At 40.3% G+C, this 22,992-nt stretch overlaps 1 protein-coding gene across 2 annotated transcripts in view; it reads left to right on the top strand.

Annotated features, from left to right (window-relative positions):
- Positions 1-21,468, top strand: part of MOCS1 (molybdenum cofactor synthesis 1) — a 28,111-nt gene extending 6,643 nt beyond the window's left edge. Inside the window, exons 2-11 of one of the 2 annotated variants that reach the window (XM_056487254.1) lie at positions 369-501; positions 1,136-1,303; positions 5,938-6,102; positions 9,785-9,846; positions 10,090-10,201; positions 10,488-10,600; positions 11,256-11,366; positions 12,174-12,294; positions 13,566-13,613; positions 17,577-21,468. In XM_056487254.1, coding sequence (XP_056343229.1) covers positions 369-501; positions 1,136-1,303; positions 5,938-6,102; positions 9,785-9,846; positions 10,090-10,201; positions 10,488-10,600; positions 11,256-11,366; positions 12,174-12,294; positions 13,566-13,613; positions 17,577-18,445 — 1,902 coding nt within the window. In that variant the 3' untranslated portion in view covers positions 18,446-21,468. Of the gene's footprint in view, positions 1-368; positions 502-1,135; positions 1,304-5,937; positions 6,103-9,784; positions 9,847-10,089; positions 10,202-10,487; positions 10,601-11,255; positions 11,367-12,173; positions 12,295-13,565; positions 13,629-17,576 lie in introns of both variants that reach the window. The other variant, XM_056487255.1, reaches the window with a different exon arrangement.
- Positions 21,469-22,992: the final 1,524 nt, after the last annotated feature.

Raw genomic sequence — 22,992 nt, 5'->3', positions numbered from 1 at the left:
ATATTGCACATGGAATATGGTAGGGACACAAGCAGAGATGAAGTGTTTCATCAGCTTCAGGTTCTCTTGTGCTGAAGTACAGGAAGGGCCTCTTCTGTAATTTCATTTACCCAAGGGCTGTAGTGAGTGTAGGTGATATTGGATCGTTGAATTTGGGAAGAGATAGGCAGTTGAACAGGGTGTGAAACTTAATAAATGGCCAGTTTTGACAATGGTTTTCCTTTCCTGCTGATTTCACCCCAGGCAACACCTTAGATGCAACAGGAAGAATGAAATAATAATTATCAGTTAAGTTCAAAGTTGATATTTATACAGCAAGTTGACAGAGTAACTATTCAAATATTAACACTTGCTTGTTTTTGTTATAGGAATCACAAAGCTCAGGAAGAGGACGCTTTGTGCTAGAACATGGTGCTCCATTCTCTGCTTTTTTGATGGACAGCTTTGGGCGGCACCACAATTACTTGCGAATTTCGTTGACTGAGAAATGCAACCTCAGGTGTAAGTGTGAGCTGTTTCCTTGCACAAAACTGCTCTGCAAATATTGTGCAAAGGCCAAGGTTTGGGTTAGGGTATTATTGCTGTGTTGGCCCTGTGCTGTTTGTTGTCTTCACAAACTAACAATAAAGGACAGATAGAGGCTAATTGGGGCTGAGCTATTGGTGGGATGGGAAACCTGAACAAGCGTAGAGATCTGCCAGAGACAGGTGGAAGTGGCAGATCTTTTATCAGATTTGGTGTGGTTTAGATAATGATGCTTGTGTGCCCAAAGTCTCTGTAAGCACACAGAGCTCAAACCTAGGCATTCCCACAATTACACCTGCAAAGTCTGTGATGACGTCCCAGTGCTTGCTGGTTGAACTTAGTGTCTCTGTTTGAATGCAGGTTAGATAGAAATTAGGTCATCTTTTTCTTCAAAGTGTATCCATTCTAATTTTGAGGCTCATCAAATTAGTCTTGGGTTTTCCTCTGAAGTAAACCAGGAAATTGTTAGGAGATTGTAAAATTTTTGCATGGTTGGTGTCATTTGACATCCATTAAAGACGAGTGCCCTTTCTGCATTTTGCCCATCGATATTAAATTAATTGTGATGGGTTATTTTTTTCTTTATGTATTTCTGTAATCTTTGTTTCAGGTCAGTACTGTATGCCTGAGGAAGGTGTTCAGCTTACTCCAAAATCAGAGCTACTAACTGCCCAGGAGATAATCACCTTAGCCAGACTGTTTGTGAAAGAAGGTGTGGAGAAGATCCGACTGACAGGCGGAGAGCCTCTTATCCGTCCCGATGTGGTGGATATTGTGGGTGAGTTCCAAATCAGTGCAGAGTGCTTCAGAGTGACTTGGTACATGTCAATGCAAGAATTGCTCTTACATTATCTACTGACACAGTTTGCCAGCTGGAAGAATAGTTACACATTTAACTGGTGTTTTTTCCCAACATTGTGAAATGCAAGGTACCTTTCAGAACATTTCCAGTTCTGTTCTGTTGCTTGGATGGAACTTACGTGTCCTTGTATTACACCAGCTGAACATAGCATTGTTTTTATACTCAGCATCTGCTACAGTAACTTGAAATAATGCAGCCTGAGGGTGAAAAATCAAGAACTTATATGTTCAGGTCCTCAATGGGGAGGAAGAAATGATATATTACAAACAAAACAAGCTTTCTCTTTGATTTTTTAGGAGTGTGGTTTTTTGGTGGTTTTGTTTTGCTGCCTTGATAGCAGTTGTCACTTGTGTTTAATAACAAATGGTGGAAAAACCTGTATTTACAATTATTGGTGAAGACTGTTACTTCTGGGTAAATTTTAAAAGTCTGTCTGCTTTGATTGGTACTGTGTTAAATGACACTGTGTGGATCTCTTTTGTCAGGTGGTTTTTTACCTCTGTCAAAAGTCTCATATGTTTAGAAAACTGCAGTAGATTTGTGTAGTGGTGATGTATTAGATTAAGGCTGTGTAGGTGGGTGCACTTTGGTGTATTGTAGACAACTGAACTTGTCTATTTCTGGACATACACTCTTCTAAGTATTGAAGATAAGAAAAGGTTTATGTGGAAGAAGAAGGTCTTGAAAGAAGAAAAATTGCCTACCAATGCAGTGAGCTTTTGTGCAGAAAACAGTTGATCTCTTCCTCTACTTTGTTTAGTTGAGGATTTTTCCAAAGAAGATGACCTTCCAAAGGAAGCAGCAGAGCTGTTGAAGTTTGTAGAACTGACCTGTTCATAGCTGGTGTGACTGGAGTGAGTTGCGGTGTATCTTCTTGAACTTTGATTGTGAGGAGTTCTAAAACTGCACTAACTTTTTTAAACTCTGAAATATCATTGTCTAGAGCATTTTGCCCATGCATGATGGGATTGGGGTGGTTTTAGTACTTAGGAAGCTATATGCCTTTCAAGAGGCATATTTCTTTCAAGATAACAGATTCTTTCCAATGATAATAGGTGTAATTATTGGCTCCTCTAAAAGGAAACTATAAACTTTATAAATTAGATTGCAATTTAAAATAAAATAAAGCTTTGCAGTTCCGCACATAATATTGGCATGAAAACAAGTTGAAACCAACCATGTCATCAGTTCAGTGCAGAACTTTCCTTCCTAGTGTATTGTAGGCACCTGTTTTTTTTACCAGTGGTAGCTGATGACTTACCACAGCTCTTCTGATGATGGTGGTCTAAGTGGAGTAGTCATGTCAAAATCATTATTGTATTGCTGCACTCCAGAAGTATTGGTTCTGGAAGAATAGACGTCTTAGTAGAATTCCCAAAGGTTTATTTTTATGCCTGAAGGAAAGAAATGGATCTTTTTCAACCACTGGGTTTTCATTATTCTGCCCATGTTCCTGTTCACAGCTGAAGTTTGACAGATTCATAGTGATCTTTTTAGTGGATAACAGTAGTGATCTTGGGGTGAAGGTAAGGGATGTTAAGATGTTTGTCCTCTTGTATTAGTTCATTCTGTTGTGGATTTGTATTAGTCTGGCTGGGTTTTTTTAAGGCCTGTTTCTCAGACTGTTGTGTTACTCTATGACCCACTCTGGGGTCAAGATAAAAGACTCAAAACTAAATAGATCAGTGTAATAACTATGGGAGAACTCATTGAGAGAAAATCAAGCCCAAAAATGTCTTCTGCAGAATTTGAGTAAAGCAGCTTTATTGAAGCCATCTTAGCACAATAACTTATTTAGTCTGGGATGGAGTTAGTCTGATTTTCTGGATGGTTTTGGAGAAGCTGGCTACAATATCTCAGGTTCTGAACTGGGTTGAGGTTTAAGTTAGGTTTACTTTCAGCAAGCCTTTCTCCAAGCTATAAATGATCTGTGAAATATCAGTAAAGCTCGAAAATGTTAATTGTGGATTTCTGTTACCGAATTTTTTAGTACGTACGTTTCACATTTTACAGTTGTTTCAATGAACAGATGAAATTTGAAGCTACTGTAGGAGACCATGCTATTCAGAGACCTGCTGCAGTTCTTTAGATTATTTAAAATATTCTAACAGATGCATGTACATAAACTATGAGTCAGCATTGAACACTTGCTGAAAGCTAAATCATGTCCTGAGGACTGCTGAAAACATATGTTTGAGACTTTTCTGAAGCAGCTGATAGTGGGGTATAGAATCCATCTCCTTTGAGATACTCCAAGTTTAAATAAGCACCGGATATAAACTCTGTGATAGTTGTTTGTTATTAGTAGTCTGAGAAGTACACATCTGCCACTGACAAAATCATTTTCCATGGGGTGGAGGATAGACTATTGGATGACTTTTTATAGCAACTTTTTATACCCATTTCAAGAGTGAAGTGGTATGGGATAGACTTGTTAGTTCATGTGTTAGGAAGTATATACACCTTTTATGGAGTCAGTCGGGAAAAGTGCCATTAAGGAAATGATTGGAAAAGAATATGTAAGAAAATTGTCTATTTAAGAAGATGCTCCTGATCCTAAAGGAAAACATAAATGTAAAATGGTTTACTTCATGGCACAAGCTTGACATAAAAATTTTAGCTTCATGCTATGGACTTACAGCATCTCTTCTGTTTGTTTTTCTACTTGTTAGTTTTTGTTAGTTGCCTTTGCTTGTTCTGATTGGTGCTAAAGCAGTGACTAAAGGTACGAGGAGAATTACAAAGTTATGAAGTCTCTTCAGTCCCTTTTAATTTTAGAGGCCAACAAGCCAAGAAACCAGGACACTGTGAAGGTTACACCTGGTAGAGTGTTCTGACTGTTTTAACTTTCTGGTCTTAGTGTTTAGCCTCCATCTCTAACTTCTCACAGTTGTCTAATGTCCAATTTGTTACTGCAGGTGATTCCATATATTAGTGTATTTCCAGTGCTTCATCCTGTATTTTTAATTTTTTTCCATTTTAGGCTGCAAATGACATTAGTTTTATTCAGTACCTTTATACATTTTACGTTTCTGGCAATGAAACCTGTATGGCACCTAGACTTTTTTCCCCAGTTATTTTGAGGTTGAGCATTTTTTTGAGTTTTGAGGCTATAAATAAAAGTAATGTTCATAAACTGTCCCCTGGCTGCAGCATGTATCCTTTACTCTCACAAAGATTAGGCTGCTAGTGATAGCTAGTGTTAAATAATCTTTGACAAAATTGAGCCAGTAGTACTTATCCTCTAGGGAGGGGTTATTCTTGGTCATTTGGGAGGAATTTGAAAAGGCCAGGAAAAAAATCTCTTAGTAAAGATTGCTCTTTCCCTACAACCTCATGTCTTTATGGAGCTCTTAATCATGTTCAAAAATGCTGCTGCTGTAAACTTCAGCATCTTTGCTATGACCTAGCTTGACCCATTTGAGACTCAGCTTAGGGTGAATATTTCGAAAAGAGCTAGGAAATGAGATAAAGCAGAAATAAAGCCCTTATCAACATGAAAAAACAGAGGTAAAATTGTGAGGGAAGAAGGAACCATGAAATATTTGTCCTGTAATTACAGCTGCCTCAAGAGTAAAGGTTCTTCAAATATTTCTTAAATAATTAGGGCGGAGGCTGAGGGAAGGAGGAAAAACCAAAGTAAATTACTTTGCTGTGGCTCTGCTTCTGTGAGTTGTTTATGAGGGTTTTTTTCTTATTTGTTATTGTACTGATAACTGGAGGTTTTAAAGCTTGATCTCTGGAGATCTGGTATGCTGAGGATTTCTGCATTTGCCTTATGTGGAGGCAGCTCATTTCTAAACCTTAATCTCATGATATTAACTGTTTCTTACGCTGTTTTATTTTGTTAGCCATTTTTAGTGCCTTGCGTAAGCACTCTCCAGCCGGCCAGGCTACCACTGGTAATGGAAATATTTCAGTTGTCAAGTGCACATGTTTTGTCCCTTTGAATGTTGTTGCCTTGGATTCTCTGTAATAGTCTAGTATGTTGACCTTTTTATGTTTAGTTAGGACTGCATGTGGTATTTCTTTCACAAGTTAAAGGTTCTACTGCTGGCAGCTACCTCTGGGTTAGAACTGGTTTTTGGTAAAGCATTGTAGGATGAATGTTGCTAAATAAACAGATTAGGTGTCAGTTGTGAAAGGGATGGCTTGCTGCTTATTATTGCAGAACATAAAATTTGGTTTGCAAAGATGGATGAGAAGCAGAAGGTACACAAAATCAGAGGCTGCCTTTCAACAATAAAGTAGGTATTTAAGAAATGAAGAACAAAATTAGTGTGCATTTTAATAAAACAAAACTTTACCACCAGTTTTGCTTGCAACAAACTGCTCTCTCATACTTTTGAAATGGATTTGTGCTGAAATTGGTTTCTTAAACCCATACAGGTAGAAGAAGGCCAAAGCACTGAAGCGTCCACACTTTCTTCAGAGATACCTTTTTCTTTCACATTTGTTTCACAAATCTTTTGGGTTTTCTGTGTAACTTACAGTTAAACTTATAGTTTAACTACTTCTTCAAAGTGTTCTTTTTAATTTTTATTTCCTAGGTCAACTGTACAAGCTAGAAGGGCTGAAAACCATTGCTGTCACAACCAATGGGATCAACTTAGCCAGACTGCTGCCCCGGCTGAAGGAGGCAGGACTGAATGCCATTAACATTAGCCTGGATACTTTGGTGCCAGCTAAATTTGAGTTCATTGTCCGAAGGAAAGGTACAAACTTGTCGTCTAAGGCAACTGTGTTAATACTTGTGGTAATGTCTTGAGTTGCTTACTGTATCTTTCACAGTCAGTTACTTTGGGAGGGAAGTGAATTGCTGTTCTTCTGAGGCTAGGAAAAGTAGTCAGTACTAGGTTATTCAACAGTGACTCTTTTTCCTTCCTTCTGTGATGCTTAGCAGGTAGAGCCCCCTTTTCTTGGAGCTGGTGAAGCAGTTAGTCATGTGGTTAGTTGTATAATCTATAATGGGTTAGTCACAGCTGTCAAGAGGACTCTCCAAATCTTGTGTTGGTCTTGTGTGCTGCTCTTCTTTAATACTGTTCAAAAAACCCAGATGTTTCTGTTATACCCTCTGGAGACAAAGATGCCACAAGAACTGAGCTTCTTGTCATGAATAGTGGCAGTTTCTGGAAGTTATATTTGGGGTGTGCTAGCAGTGGTCTTGCTTGTGGTTAGTGATGCTCTTTATCCACTACTTTTTAATAGGAATAAACATAAACCATGCCTGAAGTAATTTGAGGAGGGCTGTTGGCTTTGTAACTTCTCTTCTACTGAGCAAGTAGTTGCAAATAAAATTTAAAAAATGCCTGGATATGCCCAGTGTTTCAGATTCTAGTTTAAATGAATTCTGAAGCTGATCATAGAGCTCAGCTTCATGAAGGTTGGGCTTCCTTCTAAAGTAAAATTGATTTGATGTTGTATCGCTCTCTTTCTGACTTCAGCAGTCTGTGAACTTCTCATTCTGACAAAACCTCTAAGTAGCCACCAGGTGGTGCAACAGCCTCAGATGTAGGGAAAGGATCTGGGAAAGAAATCTGGAACTCTGTGAGAATGTCAGCATTGTAATCACTGTTAACAAACCGAAGTTCTGCTGGCAGGTGCAGAAAGGTGTTCTTGTCAACAGTCTCTGTGAGAGCAGTACTTCAGGTGCAGAAATCAATTCCTGTCAAAAAGCTGACTGGAGCATTATCCTTCCAGTCTAGGCTATTGCATTGATCTGGTTGTGTCTTGGCACAGTTGGCTCCCATAGTAATATATGGGAGTATCTAATCACAAACAGGTATTGACTGTGCTCTTTCCTTCTGCTCTCTGTGTTTGAGTATTACCTGGTTTGTGACATTCATCAGGAACAAGCCCTTCTTTTGCCACTGAAGGGGCAAAACTTCAGCTTCCTGAATTATAAGGCCAGAGATCTTCATATCTGATTAGAAGCTGTTAGGAATGTGCTGTTTATAAAGTAAACTAAAAGTTATTACAGGATGAGAGTAATTTTTATTCATTTAAATGTTCTCTTCTGCCTTTAAAGAAAAAAATATCTTTTACCAACAAAGAGAGAAGTCACTCAGCTGAACAGCATAGACAATGAACAGGGAAATTTCTATTACTGAATAATTTTAGGAGGAGAAAAAGTCTCCAAATCAGAGATATTTTTTCTAAGCAGAGATCAGGTAAAAATAGTAACATTTAGTTCTATTGCTTTGGGATTTTTTTTCTTTTGTTAAGGTTGAAGGCTGAAAATATGCTTTTTTTTTTTTTTTTTTTTTTTTTTTTTTTTTTTTTTTTTGAGGGTTTTTATTGACTAGGAGATTTCCAAGTATGGAATGAGCAATGAATAGAGTGCCTGCCCTACTGAGCTACCTGTCTTCTGTGGCAGTTCCAGAGGCAACAAGATATAGCTCTGTTAAGGTGAGAGGGATTCCAGGTCTTGGACTTCTACAGGCTGATAACTTCTCTGGAAAGTAAAGGTGGTGTCTGATTATGGAGCTTACCAGGATCTTGAGAAACTTGGAATAATTTCTCTGTTTAGCTGGGAAGTTGATGTAGGGTTTTAAGAAGATGCAGAAAATGTGTGCCTTTGGTGCAGGTGCCCTGCAGCACATCTACTCCTACTTGCAGGTGGTTGGGATAGACAAAATGATTGTGAATTTGTCAGAGATTTCATTGATGGGTGAAAGTACTTTAGAGTACTATATATTTCTACTTAATCTACCACATTCTAAGGGATGAACAAATGAAAAATACTTTCATGCATGTAGCTAGTCCAACCTGTTTCATGGTCTGTCCCTTTTTTTGTGTGTGTTTCATACAAGGGTAGTGAGGTAATGATGTGCTGTAACTGTATCATCAAATGTAGGCCTGAAGCCTTTTTTCCTATAAGGATTAAATGCTGTGAGGTTTTGTTCATATAGGATTTTTCTGTATGGATCTAAGGTTCTCTGTACTATGAAGCTGGCTAAAGCTCTGACTTCAGAAGAAATCAAATATGATGAAAGTATTGTAATTTTTCATTGGATGAAAGGGAAGTGGTTGCTTCCTGGCCTATTTGGTTATGTTGAGTTTCTCCTTTCTGTAATCCTATGGTCACAGATTAGATTTTCTGAGCAATAGCAGAGATTTTGATCCCATTCATGGCTCTGGGTTGTGCTTACAGCAGTTGCCACAATCTGCCTGCAATCTTGCTTAATTGGAATGAGATCTGCCACAGGTGCTGGGAACTTCATGGGCACATGCACGTGTAGGTGATGACTGAGAAGGGTTACAGGCCATAACTTCAAACAATTGCTTGCAAGACTGATTTCACTGTGTGAAATAACTTGCTTATCAACACTCTTTGCAGCCAGGATTAGCATTAGAACTGGCTTATAAAATAATTGTTTCTTCTGCTTTCCTATGTCCATGCTTTATGATGCCTTTACTAGCCAGAGAGCAGTGAAGTGAAATTTTTGTATCTTTAGTTTGTTTTTTTTTTTAATTTTGAATGCATCCCATATTAAGCATGCACAGAATACTACTGAATTATTGCCTTTTTCTGCTAAAGTACCTACAGAGTAATGAAGGTGTGATCTGTTCACTAGAGAATCTGAGTTTCCAGTAGATCATAGATAAGGAAAGGAGGGTGATGGACCTATGCAGGAAAACGTATGACTGGGAGCAGCATAGGGGTTGTCATCAAAACTTCTGAGACTTACTGCCCTTTTATTAGCATGTGTGAAGTATTTGCTGTTGGAGACTGCAGCTTTGGAAGGAGGAAAATGCTGCCTCTGATCTTCTGACTAATGGATAGTCGATAGCTTCAGGAAGCCAATTACATCTGTAGCCAGGGTGGAACAGGGAATCAAGGGGCTTTTTCTTGTTCCTAAACCCATTCCACCCCAAATGTACTTTAGAAAAATCCTTTTAAAATTCACTTAGCAACATTGTTGTCTGATTCAGAACAGAGAAATTGTGTCATTGTAGAAAATACACAAGCCATTATTATAAAATAAACATTAATTTATTATTCTTTCTTCATTGCATCTGGAGGAAGTTCATAAATTCTTTCCACTCCCTTTAAGAAGAATGTTAGACAAGGAAAACTGGCTTAGAGGGAAGTGCAGAATCATATGCTAATAATACATGGATATCCAAAAATACAAAAAAACATACCAATATTGTTGATTACTCAAATATGAGTTAAATATTGATCTAAGTGAGTTGAGCACAGTAACTTGGTAGTCTTTGGGGGTTGTGAGGGTGTTATAATTAAAGTCTCTTTATTTGCAGCTCCTCTTACTTGCAGCTCTCTGTTCTGAATCAGATTGGTTTTGTTTGTCATCTCTTTGTCTTGTACTAAATAACCACCTTTTGCATTCTGCTTTGAAACAATAAATAATTTTTTCACTCTCTGTATCTTAGGCTTTCACAAGGTAATGGAAGGAATCCACAAAGCCACTGAACTTGGCTACCATCCTGTTAAGGTAAAGCCAGTGTTTATTTACTCTGAAACTGTTGTGTTTTACCACACATGCAGATCACCTGATAAGGAATTTATTATATTCCATCTCACCTCCCAACGCACACTGTAAAAAATTTTTAGTAAAACTGGAGAAAAACTTGAAGAGCACATAAAGAAGTAACAAAGAGAATTCATATAATCAATCTCCTTGTGCAGCTGGGGGTGCAGGTCAAGCTCTGCTCACTAGTTTCTGCTTTGCCTGCAGGTGAACTGTGTGGTGATGCGAGGCTTCAACGAGGATGAAGTTCTGGACTTTGTGGATTTCACAAAGGATCTGCCCCTGGACGTGCGGTTCATAGAGTACATGCCCTTTGATGGTGAGTGCTGCTGCTTTGAGATTCTTCTTGCACAGAAGTGAGCTGGTTGGTGAATATTCACTCCATAGCCTTGTCTCAGAGGTTTTGGTAAGCTCTTTTAGGGAATTAAGAATTGCCTGAAGTTTTCTGCAGTTTATGCTATTCCCTCCATAAGCTGTAGAAGGACTAGTTTGAGCTGGGGCGCCTACAGCTAAAGTGACACTTACAGAGAATGTCAAGGTGATTCTCTGCTACTTAAGAAAACAAAATCCACGGTCTAAGGTTGGGCTGGTTTTATTAATTCTAGGCAATAAATGGAACTTCAAGAAGATGGTGAGCTACAAAGAAATGCTTGATACAATTAAACAGCGATGGCCAGAATTGGAGAAATTACCCTGTGAGACTTCCAGCACAGCCAAGGTGGGGTTGGACAGAGAACGTGTGAAATGTACCCCCATTCCCTTCCTGCCCCAAATCCCCAGATTCTCCCAAGTTCAGCATTGACATTTGACAATCAAAGTAATAAATAGTCAGTGTGGTAGCTCTTGGGTTTTGCTCAAGCTGCCTGTATGAGACTTGATGCTTATGAAGTCCTAGTTATAGTCTGTACCTTTATAAATAGAATGTGTTTTCTAGATGTATTTTCAGTCAGATATCAGGAATGCCAGGCCTGTATCCTGTATTTACAGCTTTGAAACTTTTGTCAGTCTATGTCTGCACATTTAACAATCCTGATGGAAGAGTTGTTCAGTGAAAATACTATTGCTTTAGATTGTACAGTGCCAAATGGGGAATTTCTAGCTCATGCTCCCTACAGGCATCACCTGTTAGTCGATAACTACAAGAGCAAGCATTTAACAAGTTTGAGAATTTCTAGAAACAGAGCAGAATAGATTGGAATACTTGAAAAAACTGGTTTTGCTTTTACTTTTTCTTTGATACGATCTTAAGGCTGAAGAAAATCTATGTTAAAATAGATTTTCTGGCCTTTAGGCAAGTGGAGCTATAAAAGCTAGGAGTCTGTATTTGACTTATTTGACTTTGTTTTTTTTTTTTCTCCTCTGCATTTCTTTAGAGTTACAAGGTGCCACATTTCCAGGGACAAATCAGCTTTATCACCTCCATGTCAGAGCACTTCTGTGGATCCTGCAATCGGCTGAGGATAACAGCAGATGGGAATCTAAAGGTTGGTAGTGAAACAGGATTTTCTTTGATTTAATGCAGTGAAAATAGTGTTGAAATTCATGCCCTAAAAGTAGCTGGGATGTAAAAGTGTGTAATTATTACCAGCTAGCTCCTGTTTATTTATCCTGTATGTATTCTTGTTACATTTTGTCAGGCTGTTAGGGAGATGTTACATCACCTTTTTTTTGGTTTCTGTTTTGCTACCATAGTTAACTATGGTTATAAAATATGGTTGCAAGGCCAGTAAATATAAATATTTATTCTAATCTTTGATTCAAAATCATCTTAAACATGTGACAAGCAGATGATTTCCCATTAAAAAAGGGTCCAAACAGCTGTGAGGGCTTAGCTTTTGCATTCCACAAGGATCCTGTCTTCTATCCCAAACAACTTGTAACTCTTCTCCTTCAAGAGCAGCCTGTACATTTGCTTAATGACTGTAGAACAAGGAGGGATAGCCATTTCCTGCCACGTTGAAACTGGCAGTTTCTGGGGAAAAATTAAAGTTTTCAATTAAAAATTGGCACTTATGCATTGTCACCTGATACTGACAACAGCTGTGCTGCTGCCTAACATGAGATGACCTAGGCAGCCTGGAGGCCCAATGAGTTTAGGCTGCATAAACATCCCAGGCTGTGTCTGAGTGTACAGGAGGGGAGATAAAGAAAACAATCTCCATAAATGTTCCCTTCAGTAGGATAGGCCTCTTCAAAACTCTTCACTCTGAGGTTAGTACCAAATACTTGTAAAAGTAATTTATTTTATTCTTTCTCTTTTCTCCTCCTCTACTTCCCTGGGTTGGCTGCAGGTGTGCCTTTTTGGGAATTCGGAAGTGTCCTTGAGGGATCACCTACGGTCGGGTGCCTCAGAGGAGGAGTTGATTCAAATCATTGGAGCAGCAGTGGGCAGAAAAAAGAAACAGCATGCTGGTATGTTTGTTGTACTTGAGAAATAACAGCAGTGATAGGGAAAATGATGTCCTGGTACTTATAACCTTCCATGAGAGTTAGAATCCAAACTGCCTGAAAGACTTTCAAACTGACTTTTCTTCTCAAATAGATGCGAATACCACTGCTCACAACAACTTCAGCAAATTGTAAATCTAAGTAGTTGTACTGGATCCCATTTTTTTTTTTTTTAACTAGCTTGGTGTAAAAGGACTAAAGTGAACTGTTGATACTGCATTAACATCTTTCTAGAAGTGACAAGTCTCTTTTTCACCATGCTGGATTTTGTGGGTGCACATTAGTGCTCTGCATAAGGTCATGACACAAGGTCCATGACAATTCAAGGACCATTCTCAGGCTGTATTCATCTTTTCTGAATTTATGTTGATATAAACATTCACATTTGAACCTGATTTTTTGTAATCTGGCTCCAGCTGGAAGTGCTGACCTCTTGTACATGAACTGGCTTTATAATCATGGATAAGTCCCCTATACACTAAAAATATGCTTTTGTCCTTTTATTTTCTTGCAGATTCTGACAGATTAATACGTATAGGTTTTCCCCTTTTTTCCTAATGTGTAAAACAAATTTAAAGGTAGCTTTTAAATCTAAGTGTAGAGTAACTTGCAAAGGACATTGGTCTGACCCAGATAAAATAATGCTTTATAAACCTAAGGGAAGGTGTGAAGGGATTGGTTCTTTTATTTGTAGACCCTTTATTTATGAATGCTGGTTTGGGAAAGCAGGGGGTGGATGGGGAAGAATCTACTGAAGTCATCTTGCCATCAGCAGCATCTACCTTACATTGTGTATCTTCTCCCAGTTTGGGTTAATCTCATTATTGTCCCTGGAGCTTTCTGTGATTGAACTTCTTTGAACTGGAACAGTTGAAAACAGCTTAGCTATGGAACTAGAACAGTCAAATACCGTTGTTAGAGACAGGACAGTCTCAAATAGATTGAATTCTGTAGTAGGTAGGCTGTAATTTACATTATGGCAAGCTTTCTGGGAAAGGGTTCTGCAGTGTGACAGACCCAGAGCAGCTGGATGCCTGGATACTCAGGCAAGCTGTAGTTTCAAATAATACTGCACTGGATTCCCCCTCCTCCAGCTCCCTTGGTCTTTACTGAGCTTTGTTTTTCCTAGTATGCAGATTGCACTGTGAAGAGCAGAAAATTAAACATGTAAAGCAGATGCATGACTTAAAGCCTGAAAAGCTGGGATTTTTATGTCTTCCTTATTTTATTTCTAGGCATGTTTAACATTTCCCGGATGAAAAACCGGCCAATGGTCCTGATTGGTGGGTGACAAATCAGTACGTAAAAAACATACAATGACTTTATTTGGTTTCTGCCTTTGGGAAAGCAGAGTAGATTAGGCTCCTAAGTCTAGCTTGTGGTTCTGCCTTAGATTTAGGCAAAGAAATGGGCTTCTTAATTAGCCAGGTGTAGTTAACACACTGAAGTGGAAAAGGAGGAAAGGTTTAGTGTCCCTACAAAGCCTTACCTGGTTTCCCTGGTTTTGTTTTCTCTAATTATGACAGTTCATTACATTTTCCAAAGGGATAATCAACTTTCCTACTTTATTTCCTATCAGCTTCCTTGTACTTAAGTAGAACAGTGTAGTTACTTACAAGATAGTTTGAGGTGAGTTTTCACTGTATTGCCATATAAATACAAAGGATGTAGAATGGAGTTTTATCCATGGATCAAGAAATTCAACTTTGTTTATAACATATATATATATAGCCATCAAGCTGACAGAAATGCAAGTGTTCCTACCTCACTAATACTTTAGAATCTGAGATGTGAGGCTTCATTCTTTTGAAGTTGCTTCTTATTGCTGCAAAATCTCAGAACATAACTAAGAACTATGAACCAAGAGCCTTTCCTTTCCTTCTAGTGTCTATTGAAGCTGTTTACTAACTTTCCCTTCTGCCTGAAGCTTGTTCATGAGTGATGTAGCACTGCTGTGGTTCTCTTACTGATTTTTAACATCTCCTTCAGTGTGATTTTACGTTCTTCATGCCTATGTTTACCCATTCTGTAAGATCGCTGTCTTTCCAAAAAGCTCAAGAAATGAATAGAAGAGTTAGTTCTGTGAGGTCAATTGCAAGATGTTGCTTATTCCTTATCAACAACATGTGGGTAAAAAAAACAAACAAGGGTGAAAGACATGAACATTATGTTTTAAATCCAAACTCTCATCCTCCCATTGGTGTTTTGGAGGAGGTTAGCTTCTAGGCAGCTTAAAACACAGGTTTTAAAAGTGGTATCCTTGGGGAGTATCTGCATTAATTTGCAGGTCTTTGCAACAGGTGATTTAATAACAACTACTTTATTTTTAAACCAAGCCCCTAGGGCTTGTACTTTTGTTGCCAGTATTAGGAAATAGGATCCACAGAGGTATTTAACATAGATCTTCACATGGAGTGTTTTTTCACTTGGTGTGCTACTTTAAAGGGCCATAATTTTCCATGTTGACTGGTGCAAGATTGTGTATTTGCTTGCTTGTATTTGGCCACTGCTGCACTGTGTTCCAGAAAAATGGTAAGGAGTACCCTTTGTTTAAAGTATGTATTGATTTACTGCATAAGAAAAAAAAAATGGTTGGTTTTTGCCTTTTTTTTTAAGATGAAAAATGCTGTATTAAACTCTTGACAGCTCACTGGGATCTACATAATTTTTCAAGTTGCTTTTGAAAGAATTCCCACACTGCAGAGTTAGAATTCATAGCAATGTTTGGATGTCTACAGATCAGATCAATCCAACTTCCTTTTGAAAAGTGCTTTAACATTGTCTTACATGCAGTGAAGGAGGCAGCCTGTCCAGGTCCTCCTCCTTGAGCTGTTCCATCTCCCTTGGAGACTGACTGCTGGCAGTCACTGCATCAGTGGAGATACGGGAGATGAGTGGAGAATATCCCACTGTGACACATGGAGAATCATTAGGAGATTTCCTAATTGTGTTTTAAATTAGTTACAGACTTCAAATAATGCTGGCGTGCAAGCAGTCAGTGGGGGAGTGTGTGTATGGAATTAATTTAATGAAATTTAATGAATGCTGTGGAAATCACTAATTGGTTTGCTAGATCCAGTAAGCCAAACCTAGTGTCTTCCCTGCACTGCTGTTGTCCAGTCCTTTGATATATGGTTTATATCTTATTGCCCTTAATCAAAATATTCCTTTCAGCAGGTGGTTCTTCTCTTGGGTTCATTTCAGTTATGGGAATTTCCTCATTAATTTAAGTATCTCCTGCCTTCTTTTCTCCTCCTGAGATTGTGCCAGTTGGAAGCTTAGACAATTAAACTTGAGGTGTAGTAATAGGATATGAGGAGATAGAATTTGTCAGATGGTTTCAATATACGGTGCAGTAGAAAACCACATTTTTTTGGTTTTTTTTTTTTTTTTTTTTGTAGGTATATGAGCAATTTGGGTGCAAATAGAAATGACTAGGTTCAATTTCAAGAAGTATAGGTTGTTCAGAAAAGCAAAGATGCTTTGCACTCATTACCATCTCTTGCTGTCTGTTTACTTCCCACTCTACTTGAGCATACTTTTCTCCCTGCTCCCACCCATGTGTGTTTACCCTGTGGAAGGAAGTACTTGTCTGCCTTTGCCGTCTGGCTTCTCCTTAAAACAAGACACTTTCACAGGGGTTTAGCTTCAGCTTTAGAGCTAATCAAGGAATGCAGAAGAACAGAGTGCTTTGAGTTCCTGGATTTTAAAAGGAATATTCAGGTTAGGCCCCACTATGAAAAGAGAGAGCAAGAGAAGAGGAATAAGAGAAGTAATTTTCTGTGCTTTTCTAAAGCAGAGCAATGTTGCACTCAGTACATTTATGTCCATTTAATCCCATTCCTCTGAGGTAATCACATGCCTTCAAATTTGCAGGAATCTTAATTTTACTGTATAGGCCATCAGCTGCAGATGAAAAAAGGCCTTTGCCTTAATTTAGGTTATTGCAGTGGTTATAGTCATGAAATCTAGTTGATTTAAGCTTCAGGAATGATACTTTCAGACCAGTGTTTGAAGGGTACTCTGGGTGAAAATGGTGCTAAGTGCATCAGTCTTGTTTTAGCAGAGGCTAGGACTAACAAGGAAGAGTTTGGTGGGTTTGTTTTTAAAAAAGATGGAGAAGCACAATGAGACCTTTGTCCACACTGTGTCTGTGATTGCCATATGGATAGTGCCTGGGCAGCAGAGGGGCAGGAAGCTGCTTTGAGGCACCTCTGGATAGGCTGAAAAGGGAGTCCTTGAATACCAGAGCTACCAGAGGAAGTTATTGAGCACTACCTAATTCCACATTTCTCAGAGAAAAAGAGGAGCTTCAGAAAAAGAAACATGCTTACCAATTTTGCTGTTAAACCAGGGCTTAGGCACTTACTTCTATACTGCTTTCTTTGCTTGCAAAACATTTTATTCACTTGTATGTGAAAGAGACTCCTCCTGTCTTCACACTTGGCATTTAGCCCTGTGCAAATGCCAAAACCAAAGGATTAAATGGTGAAAAGGGGCAGGAGGGCTTACTACCTCTCTGCCAGTTGGGAGCTCTGCCAGCTCAACATAGAAAATGCTTCTGAGTAGACTTAGAATCTGTCAGTGAGGGGACTGTGGTCTTTCCAATGCTTAAACTTCAGTTGTCATTAACATGTTAAGAGCTGGCAATAATACAAGGGGTTCCCATCACCCTCTGAGCTTGTAGACAGTGCAGTTGCAGTGCTTCTGGTCCCTGCTGTCCTCAAGTGCTGGCATGACCCTTCCCTGCAGAAGGAGATGAAAGGAGGAAGTGCAGCTGCCTGTGCTGGGAGGGAGGTGTTTGGAAAGGCAGAGTTGAGAATCTGAGTGTAAGAATTTCCTATTAACCCTGCCAGGCTTTTTAAAGAAGGCTGGTGCTGGGATGGTCCCAAATGGATTCTGAGATGCTGTGATTCACTTTGCTTCAGAACTGATGCTCCTATAAGCTTTCTCGGCTGCTGTTTCTCAACAGGTGTTGATACTTTTAGAAAGTAAGTTGTTTCTTTTTGTCAAGGACCTTGAAATGAGTGTTCTGAGTCTTGACATTTGTAATAGCAAACCAGGACATGCAGGGAAGTGATGAGAGAGAAGGAGCTTGAGGAAAAAATGTTTTCAGGCTTATTGAGGTTTTTGCAGCACAGGAAGTCCCAAGCAATGCTCTGACAGGGTTCTCAGCTGCTACAGACAGCTTAGCTTTTCAGTTAGTAAGATGTTCTTCTCATGTTACTTTTTGTTTTTTTCCCCAGAGCCTGCATTGATGTCATTCCCACTATGCCAAGATGCCCTACAGAATCCCCTAAATTCAAAACAGTGGGGCCACACATTTAGCCATTGGCTGACTTTGAGAGCGAGTTTACCCAAACAAAAGGGAAAAGCATCAATGAAAAATAAATTCACAGGACAACTTTTCCTGCCAGGATCTCACCCAGAGAAACAGCAGCACATAGCAACAGGAATTCTACAAACCCAGCTCCGAGGCTACTGTGTCTTCCAGAAGGACCCAAGCTCCACATTTGATACAAAGTGCCTTGATGCTTCTGTTGGCCAAGTTCCTGTGGACTGTCAGTCCAAAGAGGTGTACTCAGGATCTGAATTCCTTACCAGGGATTCAGGATCTTGCACCAAGGTACCTCGTGCCTCTGACAACTTAACTCACACTGATGAGGAAGGACGGGCCACAATGGTTGATGTTGGAGGGAAGCCAGATTCCAGAAGAACTGCTGTTGCTGGTGCCGTGGTCCTCCTGGGTGAGAAGGCATTCAGGATGGTGAGGCAAAACCAGGTGAAGAAAGGGGATGTGCTGGCAGTTGCCCAAATTGCAGGAATTCAGGGAGCCAAGCTGACCAGCCAGTTGATCCCATTGTGTCACAACATCCCTCTGTACCATGTTGAGGTGTCTCTGAGCCTGGATGAGGCCAGGCATGCAGTGGTGATTCGCAGCTCCTGTCACACCTGGGGGAGGACAGGTGTGGAGATGGAGGCTCTCACAGCTGCCAGCCTGGCTGCACTGACAGTGTATGACATGTGCAAAGCAGTCACTCATGACATCGTCATCCAAGAGCTGAAGTTGCTTAGTAAGACAGGTGGGCAGAGGGGAGACTTCTCAAGGGTCTAGATAATATCCAGATACTTCCAGCCCTCCAAGTGACCACTGCACCTGTTCAGCCTCTTACAGAAGTCCTTTTGCTCAGCTGGTGGGCTTGGAGACCTCAGCAGGCGTGTACAGTGCAGCAGCCCCATGCCTCCAGCACTGCCTTACTCTGTAAGCTCACTGCTGGGTGAACAGTGGAGCCACTTAGCCCTGTTGAAAACCATGTGTATTTCCTAGAGGACAGACTTCTCCATACTGATTTCAGTGTCCTCATGAAGAGATTGAGAAAAGATTCCTGCTTATACCACAGAGGTTTTTGGTTTATGTTTTTATTTCTTTGTGCTGTGAAATACACCTGCTGTCATCATACCATGCAACTGTGAGCTCTGGAAATTATGCCACTGCTGAAAGTGCTGTTATTTGGCAACTATTTTTAAGTCAACGATTAAGATTTCAGAATTGTGAATGCCCATCTTTTCCCTGACCTCCTTCATTGAATATAGAGGGTGACAGAAGAACACAGCTGGGGAACTTCACCATACAGCAGATATTATAAACATGGAACAGTTAGTGTCAAGGTGCAGCTCCCATCCCTATGCAGTGCTACTGCTTCCCTTCACAGAATCAAAGAATCCCATAATGGATGGGTCAGGTTGGAAAGGACAACAGTGGGTCACCTGGTCCAAATTCCCTGCTCTGTCACCCAGAGCACATGCACAGAGCTGTGTCCAGACTGGAATATATCCCATGAGGGAGCCTCCATAACTTCTCTCAATAATCTCTTTCAGTGCTGAGTCACCTGCAGAGTGAAGTTCGGTGGAACTTCCTGTGCATCCATTTCTGCTCCTTGCCTCTTGTCCTATTGCTCGGCACCACCAAGAAGAGCCTGGCTTTGTGTTCTTGGCATCTCTCCCTTAGACACTGATATACACTGAACATCAGTCATCTCTTTTGGGTGCTGAATAGGCCCAGCTCCCTTAGCCTTTCCTCATTAGACACCTGCAAGTGGGAAATATCCCCATATCAGTTTCAAAAGAAAAAAAAAAAAAAAAAGGCAGCTGCCTAGTTTTCTGCCTTGTGCTCTGTAAGACATAATGCAGAAAGAAGATTTCTGGGTTTGGAAGAATTATTTTTCTGATCTGGAAGATATGTTTTACAATGTTAGAAGCATGTTCCAGCATTTTGACCTTAGCACTGAAATACATGGATGCTCTGTTTGCATGCTTAAGAGATTAATTTGCCATGCACAGAGGTAAGTATTAAGCTCTCCCTAGCTTTAGAAAGGGATGTTGCACCAAGCCCTAGAAGACTCCAAATTTTTAATGCTATTATGCAGCTCCTAGTAACCAGCAACCTGCATACTCCTGACAGATGAAACAGACTTTAATGCTGGTGCGCACTTGGAAAATTAAGGTAGTTATATTTTCTCTGCCAGAGAGTTTTCCTGCATGTTTCTCTCTAATTTAGTTTCCATGAAGTCTTCTGGCCTTGGAGCACTTAAGTGTCCCCATAAATGTAGCAGTGGCCACAGCCACATAGCATTAATTAGGTTTGGTAATTAACTGTCCTACATAAGAAATTGCTCAGCATTCTTGTTAGTATTAATGACTGCTTCTCAAATGTTTAAGTGCTCTAAACAGGGTGCTAGTGGTTCTTTATGGCTAATGTGAAGCTGCACATGATTCAGGGTGCTCCCTCCATGCACACAGGGTTGAATACAATGCTAGTAAGGTCAAAGACACCACCAAAAATCATCTTAAGCTCAAGAGATTAAAGTACTGTGAGCACACCACACTGGCACACACATTCTGCTCACATAAAGTAAAGCACAGGTCTCAAATGGGAGCACAAATCTCATACACCAGCCAGAACAAAGGCACTCTCCATTGCAGGTGAATTGATTCTTCATTGGTTGTCACTGTGAGATAAGGTACATAAAGTGATAGACGTAGCAGCTATAGCTGAAAGGGAAAGAAATCTGGAAAGCTTGGTGCCCAGAAGCCATAACTATTTGTACATCAGTGATGTGGTTTAGGAATGGTGTTCCTCAGTTTAGTGTACCACTCTCACTCACGCCTCCTTCCGTGTGGCAGGCTGGAAAGGAGAATTGGAGTCACAGTAGGTAAAGATCATGGGTTCAGATAAAAACAATTTACTGGAAGCAGCAATGGAATAAAAAAATGAGCAGTAGCACTTTCAGTCATAGAGGGAACAGGCACTAATGGAAAAGACCCCTTCCCTGGTCCCCATAACCCCCCATGCTGTCAGCCATGCCCCCTCTTGACTCCTGCAAAAATTACCCGTGTCCTGTCCAGAAGCAAGACAATTTACATTCATTGTTACATCTTGTCCTTCCCAGGAGTGTGGCTAGCACTGCCATACTGACACCAACAATCCCCCCCAGTCCTGCAAATACAAGAGATTGCATTCATCTGTGGAGCTGCTGTACCCATAGCACAAAAGTATCCTTAGCTCAGCGTGGAAACGAGGTGCCAGGAAAAGGAAGCACACATGTAGCCTGCTAAGTCAACTGACTGACAGAAACACCTCCCCTCACCATGCACAACACACCCTGCCCTCCCCCCAGGCTCTAGCTAATCTTGAAAATGAAGAAGAAACTCGATATACTCAGTAGTAATAAAACAATGCTTTGAACAGGTGATTCTTTGGCTTCTGAGAAGTTTGCTGTCATGAGGACTCAGGGCCATACCAGGGACTGCTGAGCACACAGATGATCACCACGCACATGTCGCTACTTAACGCACATTTCACCACTTCCTTGGTTTGAGAGTGGCTGGAAGTGCACAGCAAACTGACTTTGGTGCCATTTTATGCTCATGTTACATTATCAAGTCTTTAAGCTATGCACATTTATAGGTAATGAACAAACATGAGTCAACATTTTGTGAGAGAAATGGGTTGAGAGTGCTCTGTGTTTCTGTGGTGCTGGGTGGGCCATGGTGTAATATATGTTGATGAGCTGACTACTTTTTGGAGGCTTGCTTTTTTCGTCCACTGTATTTTTAATAAATACTAGTTGCAATAGAGTGTGGTTTGAATTGCTTTGAATATCATTTTCATTTTTCTTTCTATGTTTTAACCCAAAAGCTTCTATGAATAGTTACCTCGGGACAAGCAACAAGACAGGCTTTGCAAGTTGCATGATGAGTCAGCAATTAGTGAGAAATCAGTTATAATAACTTATTACTATAAGGAATCTGATTTTTTGCTGTTGTTGAGTGAAACTCATTTTAATCTGGCTGCTCTTAAACTGTGTAATCCTGTGGGTTTAACGTCATAATTTATCATCTCTTGTCATTATTCCAGCTTCTCCCACATGCTGTATATATCACCACTGCTTTTTGTTGCAGAACTGGGGCCTCCAGAGCTCTTCCTCCTAGTCTGAGTGACCTCAACTGAAACCAAGGTTCAGAGAAGTGCCTGTATAAAAGTCCATCCCTCCTGTATCATTCCTCTTCTCATCCATCTGAACTTCCAGGAAAGCTTTCAGGTCTCCTGCTACCAAGAAGGCATCAACACTCATAGGGTTTTTTTCCAACCTAAATGATATTAAGATTCCAAATGTTGTCAATCCTAAAATAAGCACATCATTTTTCTGGGAGCAGAAACAGAGTAGAGCACCAAGCCCACCACCCCCTTCTCTTGAAGGATGCCATAAGAGTTCAAGCTGCACTTTGAAACACAAGTACTGCAGATCACAGTAACCCTCACAATGCACATACAGTAGAGATTTTGCCTGCTGGAAACTCAGCTGTCCCAGCTCCTGGCCCATTTGTGTGTTACAGTCTGTTTACTACTAATCCAGGCTGAATCCTTTGAGGCATCTCAGCCTGGCTTTCCCCTTCATGCCCACATCCTGACACTATGTTACTCCACCTTCACACTGTCCCGTTAAAAACTGGATGCAGCATATAAAGGAGAAGCTGGTCATTAAGAATTCTTAAATATATTAAATCTATGTCAAAAGACCAGTGCTTTCAGGAAGTGCTGGGGGAAGGAGAATGGGCCACAGGGGAAAGATAGCTTGAAATACCTCAAGGAGGGACTTCTTTTTTTCTGAATGGGAACTGCTCAAAACCAGATCCTGAAAGCAACAAGAGCTGAACAGTAAAAAGAGCAATGAATTTTGTTAGCTGTTTTCAGCCCCTGGTGACCTGCAGCGATTCCCTGTAAATTCCCTGTTACTGAGCTTTACATGGGATGTGATTGAACAGAATCTGGCCCTTGATCCTGCCCCTTCCTTGGCGCTTTGCTGGTTCTCAGCTCCCTCTGGCTGCCTCAGCAGAGTCAGGCAGGCTTGGAACAGCTGAAAAATGGCTGGTGCATGGTGTGTTCTTTGGCCAAGACAGAGCTGCTAATTAGCTAAACGGAAACACAGTTAGTTCACTTCCCTCCACGCACCAGAGCCTCACTCCAAGAGAAGCTCAGCATTCCAGGGAATCTAAAATCGGTTGGAGGAATTGCTGGTTGCAGTGGGCTGACCAAATTTTGCAGATGTCAGGTAAAAGCTTCATCTTAGATCTCAAAACCAGCAGATGTGAGGAGCTTTA

This window comes from Oenanthe melanoleuca, chromosome 3 (genome assembly GCF_029582105.1).
Source record: "Oenanthe melanoleuca isolate GR-GAL-2019-014 chromosome 3, OMel1.0, whole genome shotgun sequence".
Lineage (NCBI taxonomy): Eukaryota > Metazoa > Chordata > Aves > Passeriformes > Muscicapidae > Oenanthe > Oenanthe melanoleuca.
This window is presented reverse-complemented; position numbering and strand designations above follow the sequence as displayed.